Genomic DNA, 26,072 nt, shown 5'->3' with positions numbered 1-26,072 from the left:
TTCCTCTTGACCCATGGTGAGGACTCACTGAAACAACTACACAGTGTTATCAAAAGGTTTCATCCCACCATCAGACTTACCATGGACTACTCTTTAGAATCAGTCTCATTCTTGAACATATACATTGCCATCAAGGATAGGCACCTCAGGAACTACTCTAACACAAGCCCACGGATAACCTCATGATGCTGCACTTCTCTAGCTTACACCCTAAACATTTTTTTTTCCTGTCCAGGAGGAGTGGGAGACAGAGCGGAGGTGATGTTTGGGACCAGGAGATTGCCGGGTAGGTAGGGACTTAGTATACATTTGGGCAGCGGCTAAACCAGAGATACCTCCCTCCCATCCCCCTCCTCCAAACAGAAGAAAAGGACTTTGTAAGGTAAGGCTTTTTCTTTTCTTATATATATTTAAGTGCATTGTTTGGTATTAGTTACTTGAGCTAAAGCTAAAGCTTACAATGGCAGGGGACTTCAGACCCGTGGCACGTGCCTCTTGCTTGATGTGGGAGCTCAGGGATGTGGCTGGCATCCCTGACTCTTACACTTGCGAGAAGTGTGTCCAGCTGCAGCTCTTGTTTGACCACATGACGCCTCTGGCGCTGCGGATGGACTCATTGTGGAGCATCGCGATGCTGAGGGGATCATGGATAGCACGTTTAGTGAACTGGCCACACCGCAGGTTAGAATTGCTGAGGGAGACAGTGCATGGGTGACCAAAGGCACGGAAAGAGTAGGAAGGCAGTGCAAGTGTCCCCGTGATCATCTCCCTCCAAAGCAGGTACACCCATTTTGGATACTGCTGGGGGAGATGGCTCACCAGGGGAGGGCAGCAGTTGCCAGGATCATGACAGGATCTGCTGTTCAGAAGAGCAGGAAAAAGAGTTGTAGGGCCATAGTCATAGAGAATTCTATTGTAAGGAGGGGTAGATAGGCAATTCTGTGGCCAAAAACGAGACTCCGGATGGTATGTTGTCCCCACAGGTACTTGGATCAGGGATGTCACTGATCCGCTGCAGAGCATTCTGAAAGGGGAGGGTGAACAGCCAGTTGTTGTGGTGCATATGGGCACCAATGATATAAGTAAATAATGAGAGGAGGTCCTGAAAGCAGAATTCAGCGAGCTAGGAGAGAAATTAAAGAGGAGGACCTCAAAGGTAGTGATTTTGGGATTACTACCAGTACCACGTGTGAGCCAGGGTAGAAATGAAAGAGTAGGCAGGTTTAACATGTGGCTTGAGGGATGGTGTAAGAGGAAGGGGTTCAGATTTGTGGGACACTGGGACCAGTTCTAGGGAAGGTGGGACTATTACAAATTGGATGGTCTACACCTGAACCAGACTGGAACTAATGTCCTTGGGAGAGTTTTTGCTACTGTTGTTAGGGAGGGTTTAAACTAATGTGGCAGGGGGCTGGGAACCAGAGAAGACTAGTAGAGAGTGAGGTGGAAACTAGAGACTGTAAGGAACAGGATCATGAAGTTAGCATTACCAAAGGGAAAAGTAGCAAGAGAGAAGATGAATGCAAAGGAACTGGTGGTCTTAAGGTGCATACGCTTTAATGCAAGGAGTATAGTGGGTAAGGCAGATGAGCTTAGGACTTGGATTGGTGCCTGGGAGTATAGCAATCACAGAGACTTGGGTGAAGAAAGGGCATGATTGGCAACTAAATGTTCCAGGATATAGATGCTTCAGACAGGACAGGGCAGGGATGATATCATGGCTACGCTAAAGGAGGACAATTTGGAGGCTTTGAGCAGTGAGGCATTATGGGTAGATCTGAGAAATAAGAAGGCTGCAGTTACATTGCTGGGGCTGTACTGCAGGCCTCCCAATAGTGAGCGTGAGGTAGAAGAACAAATAGGTAAACAGATTATGGAAAGATGTAGAAGCAACAGGGTGGCCTTTGGGAATAGTGACCACAATTCTGTAAGTTTTAGAATACTCATAGACAAAGGTGAGAGTGGTCCTTAGGGAAGAGCACTAAACTGGGCCAAGGCTAATTATATCAAAATTCGGAAGGAGCTGGGAAATGTGGATTGGGGGCAGCTATTTGAAGGGAAGTCCACGTTTGATATGTGAGAGACTTTCAAAGATAGGTTGAAGATAGTGCAGGATAGGCATGTCCCTTTGAAAACAAAGGATAGGAAAGGCACGATTTGTGAACCGTGGATGACAGGAGAAAATTGTGCGACTAGCCAAAAGGAAAAGGGAAGTGTACATAAGATCCGGGCAGCTACGAACAAAACAGGCTTGGGAGAAATATCGGGAGAATAGGACCAATCTTAAACGAGGAATCAAGCGGGCTAAAAGGGATCATTAAATAACTTTAGCGAGCAGAATAAAAGAGAATCCCAAGCCTTTTAGGTAATTAGACAAAGGGTTGATCCACTAAAGGATAAAGAAGGAAAGTTGTGCGTCAAACCTGAGAAAATGGGTGAGATTCTCAATGATTACTTTGCGTCAGTGTTCACGGAGGAGAGGAACATGATGAATGTTGAGATTAGAGTTAAATGTTTGTTTACTCTGGATCATATTGACATAAGGAGGGAGGATGTGTTGGGTAGGCTGAAGAATATTAATGTGGACAAATCCCCAGGACCGGATGGGATCTATCCCAGGTTGCTGGGGGAGGCGAGAGAGGAAATAGCTTGGGCCCTGACAGATATCTTTGTAGCATCCTTAAATACAGGTGAGGTGCCAGAGGACTGGAAGGTTGCTCATGTTGCTCCCCGTTCAAGAAGGGTAGTAGGGATATTCTGGGTAACTACAGACCAGTGAGCCCGATGTCAGTGGTGGTAAAGTTGCTGGAGAAGGTATTGAGTGATAAGATCTATTTACATTTGGAAAAGAACGGGCTCATCAGTGACAGGCAATGTGGTTTTGTGCGGGGGAGATCGTGCCTTACCAACTTAATAGAGTTCTTTGAGGAAGTGACCAAGTTGTTAGATGAAGGAAGGTCTGTAGATGTCATATACATGGACTTTAATAAGGCGTTTGATAAGGTTCCCAGTGGTAGACTAATAGAGAAAGTGAAGTCACATGGTGTGCAGGGTGTTCTAGCTAGGTGGATAAAGAACTGGTTGAGCAACAGGAGACAGACAGTAGTAGTTGAAGGGAGTTTCGCAAAATGGAGAAAGGTGTTCCACAGGGATCAGTGCTGGGGCCACTGTTGTTTGTGATATACATAAATGATCTGGAAGAGGGCATTGGTGGTCTGATCAGTAAGTTTACAGATGACACGAAGATTGATGGAGTAGCAGAAAGCATAGGGGACTGACAAAGAATACAGGAGGATATAGATAGACTGGAGAGTTGGGCAGAGAAGTGGCAGATGGAGTTCAATATGGGAAATGTGAGGTGATACGTTTTAGAAGATTTAATTCTAGAGCGAAATAGACTGTAAACAGAAGCGCCTTGGGAAATGTTGATAAGCAGAGAGATCTGGGAGTTCAGGTCCATTGTACCCTGAAGGTGGCTGCACAGATGCATAAAGTGGTCAAGGCGGCATACGGTATGCTTGCCTTCATCAGACAGCATATTGAGTATCAGAGCTGGCAAGTCATGTTAAGATTGTATAAGACTTTGGTTCGGCCGCATTTAGAATATTATATACGGTTCTGGTTGCCACATGACCAAAAGGATGGGGATGCTTTGAAGGGGGTGCAGACAAGGTTTACGTATAGAAGGTGCTAGCTATGAAGCGAGATTGAGTAGAATAGGATTGTTTTCATTAGAAAAAAGGAGACTTAGGAGGGACCTGATTGAGGTCTTCAAAATCATGAAGGATATAGACAGGGTGGATAGAGATAAGCTTTTTCCCAGGGTGAGGATTTCAATAATGAGAGGTCACGCGTTCAAGGTGAGAGGAGAAAAGTTTAAGGGGGAATACACATGGAAAGTACTTTACACAGAGGGTGGTAGGTGCCTGGAACGCGTTGCCAGCAGAGGTAGTAGAGGCAGGCACGGTAGATTAATTTAAGGTGCGTCTGGACAGATACATGAGTAGGGAGGATGCAAAGGGATACAGATCCTTAGGAATTGGACGGTAGATTCAGACAGTGGATTTGGATCGGCACAGGCTTGGAGGGCCGAAGGGCCTGTTCCTGGGTTGTAAGTTTTCTTTGTTCTTATGTTAAAACAGCCATCACCTACAAAGAAGCCCTAAGCATATACAGTATCTGTTCAGATGAGGGGGAACATGACGGATACCTGAACGTGCTGAAGGATGCCTCATAAGAACAGGGTACTCATTGATTGCCAGTGCTAAAGTGCCACAGCAAGAAATCATAATGACCTCAGGAGACAGACACGGGATACGACCGATTGGGTACCTTTCATTATCCAGTACTTCCTGGGAGCAGAGAAACTGTGCCATGTTCTTCGCAGCCTGCAACACATTGTCAATGAGGATGAGCCCCCCGCCAAGATCTTCTTTATGCCCCCACTTCTCACCTTTAAACAACCACTGAACCTCAAACAAACCATTGTTCACAGGAAACTGCCCAGCCTTCAGGACAACATCGACCACAACACCATACAACCCTGTCTTGGCAACCACTGCAACACATGTCAGAGTGTTGACATGGATACTACCATTACACATGGAGACACCACCCACTACACACGCAGCAGGTACTCATGTGACTTGGCCAACATTCTCTATCACTGCAGGCAAGGACGCCTGAGGCATGGTATATTGGTGAGATCCAGCAGATGCTATGACAACGGATGAATGGACACGGCACAACAACTGCAGACAGGAACGTTCCCTCCCAGTCAGGGAACACTTCAACAATTAATGACATTCAGCCTTGGATCTTCGGGTGACCGTCCTCCAAGGCAGACTTCAGGATACGCAACAACGCAGAGTTGCTGAGTGACCCCACTATACGATACACTTCTCTCACTCACACACACCCTCTCACGGGCATATACTCCGTCACAGACATGCACGCACACACACACTCTCCCTTACACACATATTTATGTCTGTGGGGTGCAGTTGTATTTGTAGATACATTCTATTTTGTTCAAAAAGCACACAATCTGGAGGCAGTCAGTCCATGTGACATTTTATAAATTCCTACTTTGGAAACAGAACCAGTCTGACTCAGGTTGTAATACAGATAGACTCTATCCTCATACCTTTAATGCGCTCTGAGCTGAGACGTCACCTTTTTTAAAATAAAACCTTAAGTTATCTCGGGAATGTGACTGGGATTTACGTATTAATGAATCAAAACCTGCAACCTATTCTAAGTGATTAAAGACTTAACAGCAATTTAGGTTTGTTCAATACATCCCATAAGTTGCACGACACTTTGATCTTTTACTGTGTCCTGTGATCCTGTCCCACTAGTTACCTGATTAAGGAGCATTGCTTTGAAAGCTTGCATTTCCAAATAAACCTGTTGGACTATAATCTGGTGTTGTGTGATTTTTAACTTTGTCCACCCCAGTCTAACATCACATCTTTCAAATAAAAACCACCTTAAGGAGACAATTTGCTGCAGTACTGAAGGAGTGCTGCAATGTTGGAGGTCCTGACTATCAGACCAGATGTCAAACTGAGATGGACTATTCAGAAAATACTTAGTGGTTTCTGTTGGGGTCCTGCCAAGGCCTTGTTGACTCCTGACCTCATTACAAAGGAAAGTTGTGAATGATTGCCCTGGACATTAAGGAGACCTGGCAAAACTGAAGTAAATGCAAATGACACACCTAGTAAAATTTCCATAATTATTAGGGGTCAATCATTTCAGTCTAGGACAATGTTGCAGGAGTTTGTTGAGGCAGTGTCCTAGGCCCAGGTCAGAGGCTAGGAATTCTAGCCTCCACATTGTAGGGATTCTATGATTCTGCGTTGAATTATTTGCCTCCTGTCCCCTAGTTCCTGTTCACCATCTACAAGGTACAAACAGGAAAACAAATTCTTACTACATGCCTGGATGAATGCAGCTCCAACAACTCGACACCAGTCACAATAAAGCAATCTGTTTGATTGCCACTGCTGCACAGTGGCAGTGTGTACAAGGTATGCTGCAATACCTCACCAACGCAAATTTGACCGAACCTTCCAAATGCATGACCTGCCCTTTATGTCCTGGCCAATATTTTTCCCCTCAAACTACGTAACAGCAGGTCTAGTTATTTTCACATTGCTGATATTGGAAACTTGCTACAAGGAAATTAGCTACTGTGTTTCCCATATTAGAGCAGCAACTATACATCAAACATGTAAAGCACTTTGGAACATCCTGTGGCCATGAAAGATGCTAGATAAAGGCAAGTGCAGTTTGGTTGCTTTAAAAGATCCCATGGCGCTGATTGAGGAGGAGATAGCAGCAAATTGAAGAACTTTTCTAATTTATTGACTGCCAGATCTTTCTTGCAAAAACTAGCAAACAAAAATGTTGACACAGAAACTGACCAGCATCCCTCTAAGCTGTGCAGCCATTTGGAAATCCAGCGCTTGCTGACTCATGTACATTACATTCATTAACTTCTGCATGCGAAGCTCAGACCTTGGAAATCTGCGAGTGGGGCGAAAAGATTATGGGAACAAAGCAAGTGACTGCACTTGAAAAGGTAACTAATTAGCAGTGAAGAACTTTGAAACACGCTGCGAGTATGACAAACATCATCTAAATGACAGTCACATTCTGACTGGAATTGGCTAATTTTAATATAGATTAAAAGTTCAACTTTCTGCTCTGAATGACACAATAGCATAACACTCAACTTGTCATTTGGTTGTACAGAATTTGAATATTGATGGAAAAAAAAAGACATCTTGTTGAAGCTTTTCATTTTGTTTTCACCAGGACATTTGCAAGAAATACCAATGTGAAGGGAAAATATTTATACCACACGTGAAGAGACTGCTGATTCTTTGATAAGTTGGCTCTGATTGTTACAGGCAGTGCAATGGAGAATGCACCAGTCAATGACAACTGACAATTAACTGCCAAGTTTTGTTTAAATTTTAAACCAAGCAAGTTGACTCTGACTGCTCAAGATATTGCCCTGAGAAAAGAACCAGTGAATGGATATCACCTATTTTATTGAGTTAAAACAGGTATAGTATGTGTAAGTGTTTTTCTATCTGTAAAGATCAGGGCCCTATGTCTTAATATATTTAACTTCCAGTTCACACAAGCATATTGTGCTGGAAACATTCAGTGGGAATACTGTCCTTATTTGGCATGATTTGGAGATGCCGGTGTTGGACTGGGGTTTACAAAGTTAAAAATCACACAACACCAGGTTATAGTCCAACAGGTTTAATTGGAAGAACATTTGCCTTCGGAGCACCACTCTTTCATCAGGTGGATCAGCTCCGAAAGCTAGTGCTCTTCCAATTAAATCTGTTGGACTATAACCTGGTGTTGTGTGATTTTTAGCTTTGTCCTTATTTGGGGCAGCATCAAAGCCCTTTTCTGTGGAGCTCCCATTTGCTTAGGGTCCTGTTCACTCCACATCTCCATTTTGACTTTCAGTATACTCCCAGATTCCTGTTTCATCTCTACCTCTTTGCTCAGACTTCCATTCTTATTCTGACTTGGGTTTCCTGGCAACATCCACTCTTCTCCAGCATTCAAGTCTCTTGCTCTTCTCTCTTGAAACATTTATCTTCCCACATTCCTCCTTTACAAAATGATGGATGTAAGTCACAGCCAGTTGTAGTAAAGATGGATTTCTAGCTTTTTAGTGAGGAAATAATTGAAGAAAAATCTCATGCATAGGGCATAGCTTTCCTTCCATTCCAGATTTTCCCCTTAAGTTTAAAAAAAAACGGGTGGGGGAGAAAGATGCATGAGTATACAATAAAACTGAAGAAAGAGGAGGTCAGCTTTGGCTTTCAATGAAATAAAGCAGTCTCATATCTGGTATTGACTATCTTTTTTTGTGCAGCTAATGTTCGGTTAAATGTCTATATAAAGGGCTATATAATCTACTACACCTTTCTAAACGACTAAACGTTGTTTATTGATTTAGTTTATCGTAATCGCTTTGCTACTTCCTTGTTTACAATGGTGCCAGAGTGAAAAATAACTGACATTATATGAAACTCTCACTCCTGGACTTATCTCTATGATGCTACACATAGCATCATTATCCAGGAAGTCCTTATCACTTCTGCTGCTGATGTTGGGTTACTGAATGATTCAGACCAGCTCTGTGCCAGCTATTAACACTCAGCATTCTACTCACTTTCAAACCTTTGAACATAAAGCTATTTCAATTGAAAAATGCCACACAGAATTATTTTTAGCCCCAAGAATGAGACAAAGACAAATCTAGCTTTCTTGTCTTTTAATTAACAAATCTCAAATCACTATAACTGGTAGCATTCCTTTTTTCCAGACAGAAAGACTGATGATGGATAACAGAAATTTTCCAGGTTTGGGAATCCAGCGGATACTCTCAAAATTAGGTACAACATTGAGTTGGATACGGGAAAAGCTTTCTTTACACTGCCCCCATCAGACACACTCAGTGTAGGTACAGCACGGGGACAGACATGGGATAAAGCTCCCACTACAATGCTGGAAAAATATGTCTCAAATCCAAACATGTTTTCTGGCAACAGTTCCCATAACAGCCAACTATGAATTGAGTGATGTCAACAATTGATTGCTGGAACTGTCAGGTTTAACATGGCTAAGTCAGTAGACAGGGAGAAAGTGAGGACTGCAGATGCTGGAGACCAGAGACAGTGGAGTCAGTAGACAGTGGAGAATGACATTTTATCAGGATATGATACTAAAGCTCAGTTTACATAAGGCCAATGTGCAAGCTACAGCCAGTCCTGCTAAACCTTCTCAATTTATTATCCCACTGACCTATTCTACAAATCATTAAAGCCAATAAATCAAGCAGTAAGTATCGTTCCTTTGTACCAAATATATGACACAATTTGTGGATGTAGGTTTGCTAGCTGAGCTGGAAGGTTCATTTCCAGACATTTCGTCACCCTACTAGGTAACATCTTCAGTGGGCCTCAGGGCGAAGCACTGCTGCTGATTCCTGCTTTCTATTTATATGTTTGGGTTTCTTTGGGTTGGTGATGTCATTTCCTGTTCTTTTTCTCAGGGGGTGGTAGATGGGGTCTAACTTGATGTGTTTGTTGATAGAGTTCCGATCGGAATGCCATGCTTCTAGGAATTCTGGTGCGCGTCTCTGTTTGGCTTGTTGACTGGGACAACACATCCATCCTAGGACAAGCCAAACAGAGACATGCACGAGAATTCCTAGAAGCATGGCATTCCAATCGGAACTCTATTAACAAACACATCGGGTTAGACCCCATCTACCGCCCCCTGAGAAAAAGAACAGGAAATGACAACACCAACCCAAAGAAACAAACATATAAATAGAAAGCAGGAATCAGCAGCAGTGCTTCGTCTGGAGACCCACTGAAGATGTTACCAGTATGGTGACAAAACATCTGGAAATGAACCTTCCAGCTCAGCTAGCAAACCTCTATCCAGAACCTCATCCTGAGCTACAAATCTTCTCAAAACTCACTGACACAATTTGTTTTCAGATTTCACTTCACCTTGTTCTTGTGACAAAGCCTGATCAGTTTGAACGTTCTTAGATGCAAGAAAAAAATAGAAACCTTGAAATAACTCTCAACAATTCAAATCTGTCCTGCCATTATCTCAAATAACTTCTCGTAACCATTCACAGGATGAGGGTGTTGCTGGCTAAGCCAGCATTTACTCAACATTCCTGATTACTCAGAGGGCACTCAGAGTCAACCACATTGCTGAATGTGTGGAATCATGGAGGATGGCAGTCTCCTTTCCCTATAGGAGGGAATTAGTGAGCCAAATGGGTTTTTACGACAATTGACGATAGATTCATGGCCACCATTAGATTCTCAATTCCAGATTTTTATTAAATTTAACCTCTACCACATTCCTGATGGGATTCAAACCCATGTCCTCAGACAAACATTACCTGGGTCTCTGGATTGACAGTCCAGCGATAAGACGACTAGGCTATTGTCAGTCCATCTATTCCAGTTAAAACAAGAATTAAGGCAATAATTTCATGTTCGTCCCTTTCTAAAAATTCTTTCATGGGATACTGGAATTGCTGGGATGGCCAGCACTTGTTATAAACTCTTAAATTGCCCTCAAGGTGGTGGTGAGCTGCTTTCTTGAACTGCTACACATCCTATCTGGTACAGGCACTCCCAAAGTGCTGTTGGGAATATTTTGATATTGCGACAGTGAAGGAAGAGACATATTGTTCCAATTCTTTGGCTGGAATACTACAGGACAGAAGAAATTGAATAGGAGATAGTACCATCATGAATAAAAGGGTATGTGTGGGGCTATAAAATATTCTTCCCAACTCTGAATTGTGAAAGAACATCCAGTAATGTAAGCGGAACACAGAGTTCTTCTGAAGAAAAATAGAGTGTTTGGATTAAAGGGTTCTCAGTATTGATATGTGATTAAAGACAATTGGGAAAAAATCTAAAGTGGTGGGTTATTTTATGCATTGTGCAGGTATCACCACAAACTCAAAGAAGAACCAGAGCTTTCATTATGATAGATGTGCAACACTGTGTACTGTATGAATGAATGATGGAACATAGCAGGTATTCAAGAAAAACTCAAACAAATGCTCACTTCCAAAAGAGAAAATGCTGGAAAATCTCAGCAGGTCTGGCAGCATCTGTAAGGAGAGAAAACAGCTGACGTTTTGAGTCTAACTGACCCTTTGTCAAAGCTAAAAAAAGGGAGAAATAGGGAGGCTGAGATACTAGCTGAGAGAAGGGCTTATGCCCGAAACGTCGATTCTGCTGTTCCTTGGATGCTGCCTGACTTGCTGCGCTTTTCCAGCAACACATTTTCAGCTCTGAGAGAAGGTGAGTCATGGCTCCAGGAACAAAGGTAGCAATAAAGAAGTGATAATGACAGTGCATAGAGAGATTATAGGGAGATAGGAGCTGTGAATGACCAAAGCTGAAGCCACTGCTATGTGACAAAATATGTGGGGGATGGGTGAAGCAGAGGCAAAATGGGAAATGAGGAGAAGGGTAGCAAAGGGGGAAGAGGAGAGGAAAAAGGTGATGAGAGAGTGGGGAGCGAGAGAAAGAGAGACAGACAGACAGACAATCAAGAAATAAGAGGGACTGAACAGTGAAAAAAAATAAAAAAACTAAATAAAATAAATGAAATAAAATTACGGAGCAGAATGAAAACAGAGGGGTCGAGATGGGATAATCATCTGAAGTTGTTGAATTCAATGTTGAGACCGGCAGGCTGTAACAGGCCGAGTCGGAAGTCGGAACACCCAAATGCTCTTCTTTTACTGTCCTGAATTCTTTGGTCACTCTCCAGCTTTTCTATTATTTTCAAATCTTGCCCTCTCTGCAACACTTACACATTTCTGTCATGTTTCTACTGCAACTTCTTTCTTACCCTCTTTCTAAGCTTACGCAACCTTTATTTCATCTCCAGACTCCTATTTCTCTCCCAGTTTTTGCATTCCAACATCAAGCTTTTAATTGCTTATCTTTTCAAAGCTCAAGATATTAAAAAGAAACTGAAACAAGATGGAACAGATTGGGAATGGATCAGCAGGGAGGCCCTGAGTAAATGGTGATGAAACACTTTTAATCCAAGGGCATAGCGTGAGAGGGAAAAAAAAAGAAAGCATGACATGAAACATTGAAAATAGGAACAAGAGTAGGTCATTTAGCTCTTCACGCCTGCTCCGCCATTCAACACGATCATGGCTGATCATCCAACTCATTACCCTTTTCCTACTTTCTCTCCATAATCTTTCAACTCTTTAGTGCAAAGGACTACAACTAACACCTTCTTGACTGGTCTGGACTGTTGTAAGCATGGAAGCGGGGTTAGGAGAGGGAAATCAGTTATATTTCTAAAAACATACAATTCAGATACAGGAGTTGGAAGGAAAACTTATACAATTTTACTTATGGTACATCAGGTAGATGCATTCCATGGGGCAACATTTTGAGAAGCAGAGTTGTCAGTGATCTGACTAACATTTATCCCTCAACTAAGACTATGGTCATTATTGTATGTCTGTTTGTGAAAGCTTGCTATGTACAAATTGGCTGCTACATTTCCTACAGTGACCATGTTAACAGCACTTAACTGACTGTTTTACCTCTGGATATAAAAGAGATATATAAATGCAAGTTCTTTACTTTTTGTTGCTGGTCCCTATCCAATAAGCCCTTTGAGAAAATTGAGATATACAATGAGTAAAGATGAATAATAACATAAAACGCTGGAAATATTGAGCACATAAAACAGTTTCTGTGGAGACAATTTTATTTCAAATTAATGATCTGACTGATGAAAGGTTATCAGTCTGAAGTGTTAACTGTATCCAAAGACACTAATCATAGAGTCATACAGCACGGAAACAGACCCTTCGGTCCAACGAGTCCACGCTGATCTTGTTTCCAAACCAAATTAGTCCCACCTGCCTGTGTTTGGCCCATATCCTTCCAAACCTTTCCTATGCATGGACTTATCCGAATGTCATTTATATTCTCTAACTACCTGCATTCACCACTTTGTCCAGCAGTTCATTCCATACACAAACCACTCTGTGTGTAAAAAGGTTGCCCCTTATGTCCTTTTTAAATCTTTCTCCTCTGACCGTAAAAAAATGCCCCCTGGTTTTGAACTCACCCACTCTAGAGAAAGGACCCTTGCTATTTATGTTATCTATGGTCCCCCCCATATGATTTTATGAACGTCTTTAAGGTCACCACTCAACCTCCTATGCCCAGTGAAAAAGTTTCAAGCCTATTTCTATAATTCAAACCCTTTATTCCCTGCATCATCTCAGTCAATCTTTTCTGAACCCTCTTCAGCTTAATAATATCCTTCCTACAGCAGGCCAACCAGAACTGCACAAAGAAGAAGAATAGATTCCCTACAGTGTGGAAACAGGCCCGACGGCCCAACATGTCTACACCGACCCTCCAAAGAATAACCCGCCCAGACCCATTCCCCTACCCTATTACTCTACATTTACCCTGGCTAATGCACCCTAACCTTACAAATCCCTGAATACTATGGGCAATTTAGCTTGACCAATTCACCTAAGCTGCACATCTTTGGACTGTGGGAGGAAACCGGAGCACCCGGAGGAAACCCACACAGACACGGGGAGAATGTGCACACTCCACATACACAGTTTGCAGAGGCTTGAATTGAACCCGGGTCCCTGGTGCTGTGAGGCAGCAGTGTTAATCACTGAGCCACCGTGCCACCCCCAAAAGTACTCCACAAGAGACCTCACCAACGTTCTAAATAATCTCAATATGACTTCCCAACTCAAAGTACTGAACAATGAAGGCAAGGATGCTGAATAGCTTTTTAACCACCCTGTTTACCTGCGATGTAAATTTCAAAGAATCATATACTAGAGCCCCTGGTAACTCTGTTCTACAACACTATCCAAGGTTCTACCATTAATGCCCATCAGCCATGATTGAATGGCGGAGTGGACTCGATGGGCCGAATGGCTTTACTTCCACTCCTATGTCTTATGGTCTTATTAATTAAGTCCTGCCCTTGCTTGTTTTACCAAAATTCAATACCTTGCATTTGTCCAAATTAAATTCCATCTGCCACTCCTCAGCCCATTGACCCAACTGATCAAGATCTCTCTGTAATCTTAGGTAACCTTCTTCATTATCCACTATACCACCAATTTGGGTGTCATCCGCAAACTTACTAGCCATGTCTCCTATATTCTCATCCAAACTGTTTATACAAATGAAGAACAAAAGTAGATCCACTGATCCCTGTGGAACAACACTGATCACAAGTCTCCAGTCTGAGAAACAACCTTCTACCACTACCTTCTATCTCCTACAGTCAAGCCAATTCTGTATCCAATAGGCAAGCTCACCCTGAATCCCATGTGATTTAAGTTTACTAATTAGACTACCAAACAGAACTTTTTCAAAGGCATTTCTAAAGTCCACGTAAACAACGTCTACTGCTCTGCCCTCATCAATCTTTTTCGTTACGTTCTCAAAAACCTCAATCAAGTTTGTGAGACCACCTGATTATTTCCAGCACTCTGTTTTATATTTCAAGTTTTCTGGATTTTGCCTTTGAGTAAAGATCTGACTGGACCTCATACATTTTTAAAAAAGTCACTTAATAGGTCAATCCTTTTGGAGGAGGAGATAGGAAAGGGAATGGCAAATTTCTTCCTCTACTGCTCAAGATTTAGATCCAAAAAGCAGCACTTACCTGCATCATCTCATCTGGAGTGTATAACATTGTCCTGATGATCATGACTCGGTCTAAAAGATCAAGTGGAATTCCATGAGGTGACACTATATCCTCTGTACCCCTGGAGAAAGAAACACAAGATTAATTTTAATGAACATTCCATAGCCAGATGAAGGCTACAGATCATTTGGCAACCTGCCCGAAATTCCACATCGGTTTCAGGAATAAAGCTTTTATCCTTGAAAAAAAAAGTAATAGAACAGCTATTTAAATAGACTATTTCCCGTTTAGATTATGAATTGAATTATAAATTTTATGTAAAAGCTGTCGAGTCCCAGTAATTCCATTTAGTTAATTGTATTACATTAAATTTACATATAGATTAAAATTTCAAGCAGACTCAATCCATCTCAATACTGACACTGCCAGAGTTCAAAGAAATCTTTGTTTTTGTAGCACACCAATGTTTTAAAAGCAGAACTGAACCACTAGATGGTGCTATGTCAACATGCCACTAAAATCTCCTATCTACTCCATCCATTCCCTTGACCAACAAAGCCTCCAAATATTTAATTAGCAGACATGATAGCATAATTGGCAAAATACATCCTTGTGCTAGTGACTGTACAACAATATTCAGTCTTACAGACTGTAGGTAACTGGAAACTCTGAGCGTCTCTACGCCATCTAAATGAGCTCTTTTGTAATCACACACTGTGGCAAATGGTACTGAGCTACTCAGTCCAGGGAGGTTCCAGTTCACTTCAAGTAATGCTCTCAGTTATTTGATCTCAGCTGGAGTGATCCATGGAATAAAAAAAAAAGTCAGGCGATAGCAGGTTTGTTATTGCAAAGAGAAATTGGACAGGGTTTCTACACAACTTTAACCTTTCTGACTCGTCTTTCCAGTCTATTTGCCCCTCTGCCCCTTCCAACAACATAGCTTCCACATCTTTTTGACATTTCTTCAGTTCTGAAGAGACAACGGACTCAAAGTGTTAACTGTTTCTCTCTCCATAGATGTTGCCAAACCTGCTTTACGTCCCAACATACTGATGCGCCGATCAGGCCTTCTCACCTCATTGTGTATTCATTCTCTTTCCCCATGACCTCTCTCCTTCCCTGTTCTGAAGGTAGGGTGCAGTTCCTGGACACCAGTGGCCACGTGGTGCCTCACCTCAGTGGTTATACTTAATGTGAGAGCGCCAGAAATCAGAGAATCATTGAATAAAATGGTAGATAATCAATGACAACTTCACAAAAACCACAAAGAGAGTAGGGGGGGACATGTGACCCATGTAAAAACACAATCTGTGTAGTAAGATTCTAAAATTCCACACCAAAGCACTCAGCTGCTTGGTGTTTTTGACACATCCTATCACCTCCATCCAGGAGAAGCAGCAGGGTCTCCCGTAAGCTTGAAGCCCTAGAAATAAAAACAGGAAATGCTGGAGAAACTCAGCAGGTTTAGCAGCATCTATGGATAAACAGTTAACAATATTGCAGGCATTATACGGACGTCAAGGAAGCTGCTGCGTTCACACAGTACACGAGCAATGAGAAATACCAGCAGATAAGCAGTATGATTGGAAAACAAGTTCAGCAACAGTCTGTGACTCGTGTGTATAAGAAAGTTAGAATTTAAAAAGAAAGGAAAGCATCCTTACCATTATTATTAACTGTAGATGTTAAATTGCTGCACTGCAATCAAAGTAAATAGAGCTAAACAGGAGTTAAACATACCACTTGGGCTTTTGAACTGTCCAACACTAGGCCTAAAATCCAACAGTTAACTTTATAACAGGCCGTAGAGTCATACAGCACGGAAACAGACCCTTCGGTCCAACTCATTGACCAGACATCCCAATCCGACCTAGTCCAATTTGCCACCATTTTGCCCACATCTCTCTAAACCATTCCTATTCATACACCCATCTGAATGCCTTTTAAATGGTGCAATCATACCCACCTCCTCTGACAGTTCATTCCATACATGCACCACCCTCTGCGTGAAAAACTTACTCCTCAGGTCCTTTTTATATCTTTCCCCTCTCACCTTAAACACAGGTCCTCTAGTTTTGGACTCCTCATCCTCTGAAAAAGAGCATGACTATTCATCACCCTATCCGTGCATCTGATGATTCTATAAACCTCGATAAAACTACCCTTTAGCCATTGATGCTCCAGGGAAAAAAGCTCCAATCTGTTCAGCCTCTCCCTATAACTCCAACCCTCTAGTGCCAGCAACATCTTTGTAAATCTTTTCTGCACGCCCTCACATTTAACAGCAGTATTCTAAAAGTAGCCTCACAATGTTCTGTACAGCCACAACATCATATCTCAACTTCGATTATCTGTCCTGACCAAAGGCAAGCATGCCAAAAGCCTTCTTCATCACTTTGTCTACCTGTGACTCCACTTTCAAGGAACTATGAACATGCCCTCCTCGGTTTCTGTTTGGCAACACTCCCCTAGGCCCTACCATGAACTGTATAAGCCCTGCCCTGGATTGCCTTACTAAAACACAACACCTCACATATATCCAATTGAATTCCATCTGCCACTCTTCAGCCCATTGGCCCATCTAATCAAGGTCTCGCTGTACTCTGAGATAATCTTGTGCACTGTCCTATTTTGGTGTCATTTGCAACTTACTCACTATACCTCCTATATTCACATTCAAATCATTTCATATAAATGACGGAAAGCAGTGGACCCAGTACTGATCCTTGTGACACACCGCAGTTCACAGGACTCCAGTCCGAAAAGCAACCATCTACTACCACCCTGTCTCCTACCTTCAAGTGAATTTTGTATCCAATTGGCTAGTTCCTGCTGGATCCCATGTGATCTAAACTTACTAAGCAGTCTATCATGCTGAACCTTATCAAAAACTTTGCTGAAGTCCATATAAATACCATATACCATTCTGCATTCATCAATCTTCTTTATTAACTCTTCAAAAAACTCAATCAAGTTAATGAGACATGATTTCCCATGTATAAAGTTATGTTGACTATCCATAATCAGCCCTGGCCTTTCCAAATGCAACCTTATCCTATCCCTCAGAATTCTCCAACAACTTACGCACCACTGACATAAGGTTCACCCTGGCTTTTTCTTACCCACTTTCAGGCACTGTCACCTATTACCAATGATATATTTTCCAAAGCGTGTCATAATTTCTTTTCCAGCATGTGCAAAGATAGATTGCATGTCATAACAATCAAAGTGATCTCACTGATCTAAATCCCTGCCACCAGAAAATGGAATGACTTGCACATGACTTTTATTGTCATGAGACTTGGGCTAGTCAGTCTGAACAAGATTCAAAGGCATGTCATAAGAAGAATTGTCAATTATCAAATAAATTGTCCATTCTCTCCAAATATATAATGCACACACAGGTTTCCTGGTGTAATTAAATGGTTTTTGAATCATACTTGATCGTATGGAACTTGAGTACTTTGTTTTTAAAAAAACATGTTATCAAAAAAGATGTTTTGCCTTATATTCATCAGGACGGAATTGCAAGAACAAATCTCAAAGATAACCACAGGATATACATGCAAGAAGAGGGTGCCGTTTTGATGGTAAGTGGACTATGATGAAAATCATAGAATAGAATCCCTACAGTGTGGAAACAGGCCCTTTGGCCCAACAAGTCCACACCAACCCTCCAAAGAGCAACCCACCCAGACACATTCCTCTACCCTGTTACCTTAAATTTTCCCCTGACTAATGCATCTAACCTACACATCCTTGAGCACTATGGGCAATTTAACATGGCCAATTCACTTAACCAGCAGATTTTTGGACTGTGGAAGGAAACTGGAGCACCTGGAGGAAAGCCACGCAGACACAGAGAGAATGTGCAAATTCCACACAGACAGTCACCGGAGGCTGGAATCGAACCTGGATCCCTGACGCTGTGAGGATGCAGTGCTAACCACTGAGCTACCATGCCACCCCGATAAGTAAAGGCACTGTCATGAAAAATGCATGAGGGAACAGTTAACTGCCATGTAACATAGACTTGGCATGTTTGCAATTTGGTATTTTTGCAATTTGGTCTTGATTATTGCAAGGTGAAAAGCTTTTCAGATCATGTCCTCTTTTTAAAGCATTAATTATTTGCATAATTCTGATTGAATTCCCCTCTGAATAGCCCATAACCACATTATTGATTAATTCACAAATAAACAAAGTAAAGTATTGTGATTGTGGAGATCTGAAATTAAAATAGAAAGTTCTGGAGAAATCCAGCAGATCTGGCATTGTGAACCAATGTTAACATTTTGAGACTGATATGATAGTTCTGAAGAAGAATTATATTGGATTCAAATACAGAACAAAGAACAGTACAGCACAAACAGGCCCTTCAGCCCACGATATTGTGCCGAGCATTTACCTTAACCTAAGATCAACCTAACCTACACACCCCTCAATTTACTGCCATCCATGTGCTTGTCCAGCACTCGCTTAAATGTCGTTAATGTATCTGACTCTACTAACACTGCTGGCAGTGCATTCCACGCACCCACCACTGTGTGTAAAGAATCTACCTCTGACATCTCCCTTGTAGGTTCCTCCAATCACCTTAAAATTATGACCCCTCGTGACAACCATTTCTGCTCTAGAGGAAAGTCTCTATCTACGCCTCTCATTACCTTATACACCTCTATCAAGTCACCTCTCTTCCTCCTTCTCTCCAGTGTGAAAAGGGCAGAGGCCCAAGAACAGCTCCCTGTGGGACACCACTAGTCACCGACCTCCAGCCAGAATAATTTCCATCCACTACCACTTGCTGTCTTCGTTCGGCCAGCCAATTCTGTATCCAGACAGCCAAATTTCCCTGTGTCCCATACTTCCTAACTTTCTGAATGAGCCTACCTTGGGAAACCTTATCAAATGCTTTACTGAAATTCATATACACCATATTCACTGCTCAACCTTCATCAATGTGTCTGGTCACATCCTCAAAGAACCCTCAATAAGGCTCATGACGCATGACCTACCCCTCACAAAGCCATGCTGACTATCGTTAATCAAACTAGGTTCTTCCAAATAGTCATTAATCCTATCTCTCAGAATCCTTTCCATTACCTTGCTTACCATGGATTTAATTCCCAGGGATTTCCCTATTCCCCTTCTTGAACAGAGAAACAACATTTGCCTCCCTCCAATCATCCGGTACTTCTCCCGTGGAGAGTGAGGATGCAAAGATCATTGCTGAAGGTGCAGCAATCTCATTTCTCACTTCCCGTAGTAACCTTGGATATATCTGGTCCAGCCCCAGGGACTTATCCATCTTGATGCTTCTCAGAATTTTCAGCACACCCACTTGATTAATATCAATCTGTTCAGGCCTATTAACCTGGTCCACTGGTTCTCACTATCAACAACGTCCCTCTGTCCAGTGAAAACTGAAGCAAAAAACTCATTTAGGGCCTCCCTTCCTCTTCAGATTCCAGGCACGAGTTTCCTCTACTATCCCTCTCTCTGATCATTATCTTATAACTCATGTACGTGTAGAACTCCTTTGGGTTTTCCCAAATCCTTCCTGCCAAGGCTTTGTCATGCCCCCTCCTAACTCTCCTCTGTCCATTTTTGAGTTCTTTCCTAGCTATCCTGTAATCCTCTAAAGATTCTTGCTTCCTCAACCTTAAGTAAGCTTCCTTCTTCCTTCTGACATAAAGTCCCTCAGATTTTGTCACCCAAGGCTCCTTCGCCTTACCATTCCTTGCCTGTCTCAGTGGGACAAAGTTATCCAACACTCGCAACAAGTGCTCCTTAAACAGCCTCCACATTTTGTTGTGCCTTTCCCGTAGAATGATTGTTCCCAATTTATACTTCACAGGTTCTGTCTAATAGCAGTATAATTTCTCCTACCCCAATTAAATATCTTCCCATGCTGTCTGCTCCTCTCTCTCTCCGTGGCTATGGTAAAGGTGAGGCAGTTGGGGGTCACAGTCACCAAAATGCTTTCCCACCGAGAGATCTGACAACTGGCTGGCAGACTGACACCAAATCCAATATCGCCTCGCCCTTAGTCGGCCTATCTACATATTGAGTCAGGAATCCCTCCTGGACACACCTGACAAAATTGGCTCCATCCAGACCATCTGCACTAAGGAGGTTCCAATCAATATTGGGGAAGTTGAAGTCACCCGTAACAACAACAAAAAATATATCACACTCAAAACATTAATTTTTGCTTCTCTAACTACACCGCCTCCTGTGTAGGTGGGGTGAGTTCAGGAAGATGCAGAGATGTTTCAATTTTATTTGGATAAGTTGAGTGAGGGTGCAAATGCATGGAAGATGCAGTATAATGAGGACAAATGCAAGATTATTCATATTGGTAGCAAAGATAGGGAAGTATATTATCTGAATGCCAATTAGGAAAGAGAGAAATGCAATGAGACCTGGATATCCTTGTGTGCCAGTCACAAAGTCAACACGCAGGTGTATCAGGTGGTGCAGAAGTTAAGTGCCTAGTGAGGGGATTCCAGTACAGGAGCTGGGATGCCTTGCTGTAATAGTATGGAGCCCGAGTGAGACCACACATAGAGGGTGCAATTTTGCTCTCCTTATCTGCAGAACGATGTTCTGGCTGTGGAAGAACTGCAACTATGAAACCGATTCCTAGGATGGCATGGCTGACATTTGAAGAGAGACTTTATTAGTTAGGATTATATTCACTGGAGTTCAGAAGAATGGGGGGAAATTTCATAGAGACCTATAAAATACTAACAGGATAGACAGAGTAAATGTGGGAATGATGTTGCCGATGCCTGAGGAGTCCAGAACCAGGGATCCAAGACTCTCAATCTAAGGATATGGGTCGATCATTTAGGACTGAGATGAGGAGAAATTCCTTCATTCATAGAGTGGAGATCCTGTGGAATTTTCTGCTACAGAAAGTGATTGAGGCCAAAATTTTCAATGTGTTTTAAAGAGGTGATTGGTAAGGCTAAAAGGATCAAAGGACATTGGGAGAATGGAAGACCAGAATACAGAGTTGGATGGTCAGTCACGATCATACTGAATGACAGAGCAGGCTCAATGGGCTGAATGGTCTGCTCCTGTAGTTTATGTTTTTGTAATCTAAACAGTGACACAGGGACCAAGGTGCACAGTTCAAATAATGAAATAGCAACTTAAGTGCAGATTTTGAGAAGTTATTCACACAAAGAATTCAATGTATGAGCTATACCACTAGATAGGGAGGGTCCTGGAGTACTTAAAGGCCAATCAGATGCAATAGTATATTGAACAGCTTTCCTCAAAATGTCCTTGTAGGATGGGATCAAAATCTCGAACGACAATCTTAAGTCTATTGACTCAACTATATACGTAAATAATTAAATCCTACCATGAATAGATAATATATAGCTACATATATGTTCATGCATATATGAAGATAAGAAACATATTTCCACCATTTCACAAAGTCATTCATAAGGAGGGAATCATTAGAGATACATTTTGAATTCCAAGATAGTCTTACCTAACAACGCAGTTTCCTCGATTCGTAGCAAAAATAACAATGGGAGCAATGCTGGACTCAAGTGCTCGGTGCAGGTAAGTGAAACATTCTATGTCAAGCATAGGAACTTCATCGATGAAGAGAACTCCTGGAACCAGCTCAGCAATGCCTTGATCGATGTATTTGTTAACAACCTTGTTAATCTCACCTCGCAATTTGTCTGCAAGGTAGAAGTTATTATTTCATTTTAGGAGGTCAAAAATAATTTAGAAAAGGTTTTCTTTAGAATATTGAATCATACTAACATACAAAGGATCATAAGAATGTCTCTCTCCAGATATGTTAAAGTCACGCACATCACTAAGTCATCTCTGCAGGTCCCATGATGGACGTTATACTGTAACTGCCACCACAACTTAAATGGATAAATTAACAATGGAATGTGGTACTAAAACTTGAAGATTTTCATATTCCAATAATTTAGTTAATACTCCTTTGGACAATCAGACGATAAATAAAAAGCATAACTTCCAGATTCACATTCAATAACCACTGTCACAGTCATGATTTGGAGATGCCGGTGTTGGACTGGGGTGTACAAAGTTAAAAATCACACAACACCAGGTTATACTCCAACTGGTTTAATTGGAGGCACTAGCTTTCGGAGCACCACTCCTTCACCTGATGATTTTTAACACTGTCATAGGGAACTGGTGGACAGATTGGGTTTCAGCAGAAATGCAGGGCTGCAGTTCCTTCAAAGGTTGAGCAATTTGTTAACGAGGTTAACGCATCAAGGAAGGTGACCAGCAACATAAGGCAAAACAAACAGTGATCTTAAAACTCAGAAGGACAAAAACTGTAAAAGTCAAACAGAGAGGAAAACAGAAATGCTGAAGTGAAAACGATGCACACCAAGCTCAAGGCTTCAGGTTCCAGCTTGTGCCTCCATATACAGCAATACCAGGGATTCCTACATAGGCTCAGTGATAAGGAATGAAAACAACATAGAGGATTAGCTTTGTGGCTCACACAGTCATTCAAATGCCTTTGGAGGACACTGACCTACCATCTGCATACATTGCTTTACTCTCCTGACAGAAAACAATATTTAAAACACACTGCAATGTGTCAGGCTTAAACTCCCCAGAATATCAGAACTTCTTACACTGCTCTTCATTTGGATACTCAGAAACCTACTGAAAACTGTCAAGTTTTTCAATAAAAGGAAACACCATGAGAATTCAAGGCAGAACATGGAACTGGGATAACTGCACTTTGGAAAAGGAAATCAGAGCAGAACCTATATACATAATGGTCAGGTCCTGGAGAGTGTTGCTGAACAGAGACCTTGGAGTGGAGGTTCACAGTTTGGTCCAACCCAAACCAGTCCCACCTGCCAGCACCAGGCCCATATTCCTCTAAACCCTTCCTATTCACCCATCCAAATGCCTCTTAAATGTTGCAATTGTACCAGCCTCCACCTTTCCTCTGGCAGCTCATTTCATACCTGTACCATCCTGTGTGTGAAAAAGTTGCCCCTTAGGTCTCTTTTATATCTTTCCCCTCTCACCCTAAACCTATGCCCTCTAGTTCTGGACTCCCTGACCCCAGGGGGAAAAGACTTTGCCTATTTATCCTATCCATGCCCCTCATGATTTTATAAACCTCTATAAGGTCACGCCTCAGCCTCCGACGCTCCAGGGAAAACAGCCCCAGCCTGTTCAGCCTCTCCCTATAGCTCAAATCCTCCAACCCTGGCAACATCCTTGTAAATCTTTTCTGAACCCTTTCAAGTTTCACAACATCTTTCCCATAGGAAGGAGAAAGTGAGGACTGCAGATGCTAGAGATCAGAGCTGAAAATGTGTTGCTGGAAAAGTGCAGCAGGTCAGGTAGCATCCAAGGAACAGGCATAAGCCCTTCTTCAGGAAAGAGACCACCAGAATAACACACAATATTCCAACAGTGGCCTAACCAGTGTCCTGGACAGCAGCAACATGACTCCCAACTCCTGTACTCAATACTCTGACCAATAAAGGAAAGCATACCAAACGCCTTCTTCACTATCCTATCTACCTGCGAGTCCACTTTCAAGGAGCTATGAACCTGCACTCCAAGGTCTCTTTGTTCAGCAACACTCCCTAGGACCTTACCATTAAGTGTATAAAGTCCTGCTAAGATTTGCTTTCCCAAAATGCAGCACCTCGCAGTTATCTGAATTAAACTCCATCTGCCGCTTCTCAGCCCATTGGCCCATCTGGTCCAGATCCTGTTGTAATCTTAGGTAACCTTCTTCACTGTCCACTATGCCTCCAATTTTGGTGTCATCTGCAAACTTACTAACTGTACCTCTTATGCTCGCATACAAATCATTTATGTAAATGACAAAAAGTAGATTATGCAGCAGTGATCCTTGTGGCTCTCTAGTGGTCACAGGCCGACAGTCTCCCAACCCTATAACTCTCATATCTTCCATTTCAATCTATATTCCTCAACAAATCCCCCATTCTGGTTTATAGCCCCTGTGCCAACCTAATACCAACTATGTCAAAATACTTCTTCCAAACCACCGCCCTTTGCACGTGTAGAGATTAAATTAAGTTTTAAATGCCTATTAAACAGTTCATGTTGAAAAAAAATTTAAAAATTACATTTACATCTCTTGAATTATATATTTCCATATATTCAAATTCATGGCACAACTTCAATATCGATGCAAAAGCAAGATATTGGAAGGGCTGTAAATCTGAAACAAAAACAGAAAGTGCACGAGAAATTCAGCAGGTGTAGCAGCACTTGTGGACAGAGGACCAGAGTTAATGTTGACTCCAATATGACTTCTTCAGATGGGGAAAAAAAAAGTTGGAAACTGGAATCATTTGGGCTATAGACAGAGGGGGAGGAGGAGCTTGTGGAACACATTATAAAAAGGTGCTCAGAGCCAGAGACAGAGTGATGACTGTGGACATCCAAACAGGTGTACAAAGCTTACACCTGCTCCTAGTAGGTCTAATCTGTGTATATCAAGTTTCAGACTCCCGTGACATCAAAATCATACACGGCCGGAGGCAGCTGATGATTTATTTGGGCACCTGGCTCTAGGAAGTGCACCATGTGTGAAATGCAGCCCACCTCTGCCCTCTCCATGACTGGAATGAGAATAGTTGCTGTGGTCAGTAGCAGGACTTGTGATAATGGTGCTTAGCCACCATTTTTGAAGGCCAATTAGATTTATCCCAAAAGCAAAAGGACAGTTTGTGAAGACAGATTGGAGAAGCTGAGATTCTACAGCCAAATGGTGGTTATGGAGTCCTTCATCCAGATATTAAAAGATTGCATAAAATGATTAGAAACAGAAAGTTAGAAGCACAATAGTAGATCATGAAAAACTTTGCCACAAGTGGTTGCTGAAGAAGAATCTATGTCATATCTAATAAAGGGTAATAGATAAGTACAGAGGAACCGCGATTATCCGGCATTGATCATCTGAATATCAGAATCTCTGGCAAGATCGTAAGGTCCCGACGCTCGGCGAAACTATGTTATCCAGCATTCGATTAAATGAACAAAATACCTCCCACCCATGTCCTTTGGATAATCGCGGTTCCTCTATATTTGAAAAGGAAGAGAATAAAACGGTACAAGAAAAAGGGATTAGAGAAGATGGCTTCAGTTGAAATGCTAACATTTGCCACATACACAATGGGCTGAGTGATGTCCTGTGCTGTAACTTCCATGATTCTAATATTACTTCAAAGCAAAATCAGAACAGTCGAGTGTAAATTAAAATTAGTGCAAAGTACATTTAAATTTGATATTAATAATTCTTTACTAAGAGTTAAAGGTTTTGAATAATCTCACGCAGTAAGCTAATAGTGTCAAAGACTTGAGGCATTCAGAATGCTAGATGACAATCTTTGATGGCCTAAACAGCTTTCAGCCTGCCCTCAGCAACTAATGGACATAGCAATTGGTACATACATACCTCGACTCTTGAAAAGAAATACAAATCTGAAAATTGTGCTCATAATTTTGTGACAATCTACTAAAATACAAAGCACTTCACACTAGCATGGCCTAGCCAAGCATAGAAATTTCCCTTAGTTCTTGATCTTTTCTCAAAAGTCCACATTTCTGCATTAGAACACTTTTTTAAGAATGAAGAGAAAGTGAGGACTGCAGATGCTGGAGATCAAAGTTGAGAGTGTGGTATTTACTGCAGATGCTGGAGATCTGCTCCATCCCTCTCTCCTACCTATCCGCTCCACCCCCCCCCTCCTACCCATCCGCTCCACCCCCCTCTCCTACCCATCCCCTCC

At 42.0% G+C, this 26,072-nt stretch overlaps 1 protein-coding gene across 1 annotated transcript in view; it reads right to left on the bottom strand.

Annotated features, from left to right (window-relative positions):
* Positions 1 to 26,072, bottom strand: part of ruvbl1 (RuvB-like AAA ATPase 1) — a 72,311-nt gene that overhangs the window by 8,350 nt on the left and 37,889 nt on the right. The window contains exons 8-9 of the mRNA XM_043707584.1: positions 21,773 to 21,971; positions 14,278 to 14,380 (exon numbers count right to left, since the gene is read on the bottom strand). Coding sequence (XP_043563519.1) covers positions 14,278 to 14,380; positions 21,773 to 21,971 — 302 coding nt within the window. The remainder of the gene's footprint in view (positions 1 to 14,277; positions 14,381 to 21,772; positions 21,972 to 26,072) is intronic.

This window comes from Chiloscyllium plagiosum, chromosome 18 (assembly GCF_004010195.1).
Source record: "Chiloscyllium plagiosum isolate BGI_BamShark_2017 chromosome 18, ASM401019v2, whole genome shotgun sequence".
Classification (NCBI taxonomy): domain Eukaryota; kingdom Metazoa; phylum Chordata; class Chondrichthyes; order Orectolobiformes; family Hemiscylliidae; genus Chiloscyllium; species Chiloscyllium plagiosum.
This window is presented reverse-complemented; position numbering and strand designations above follow the sequence as displayed.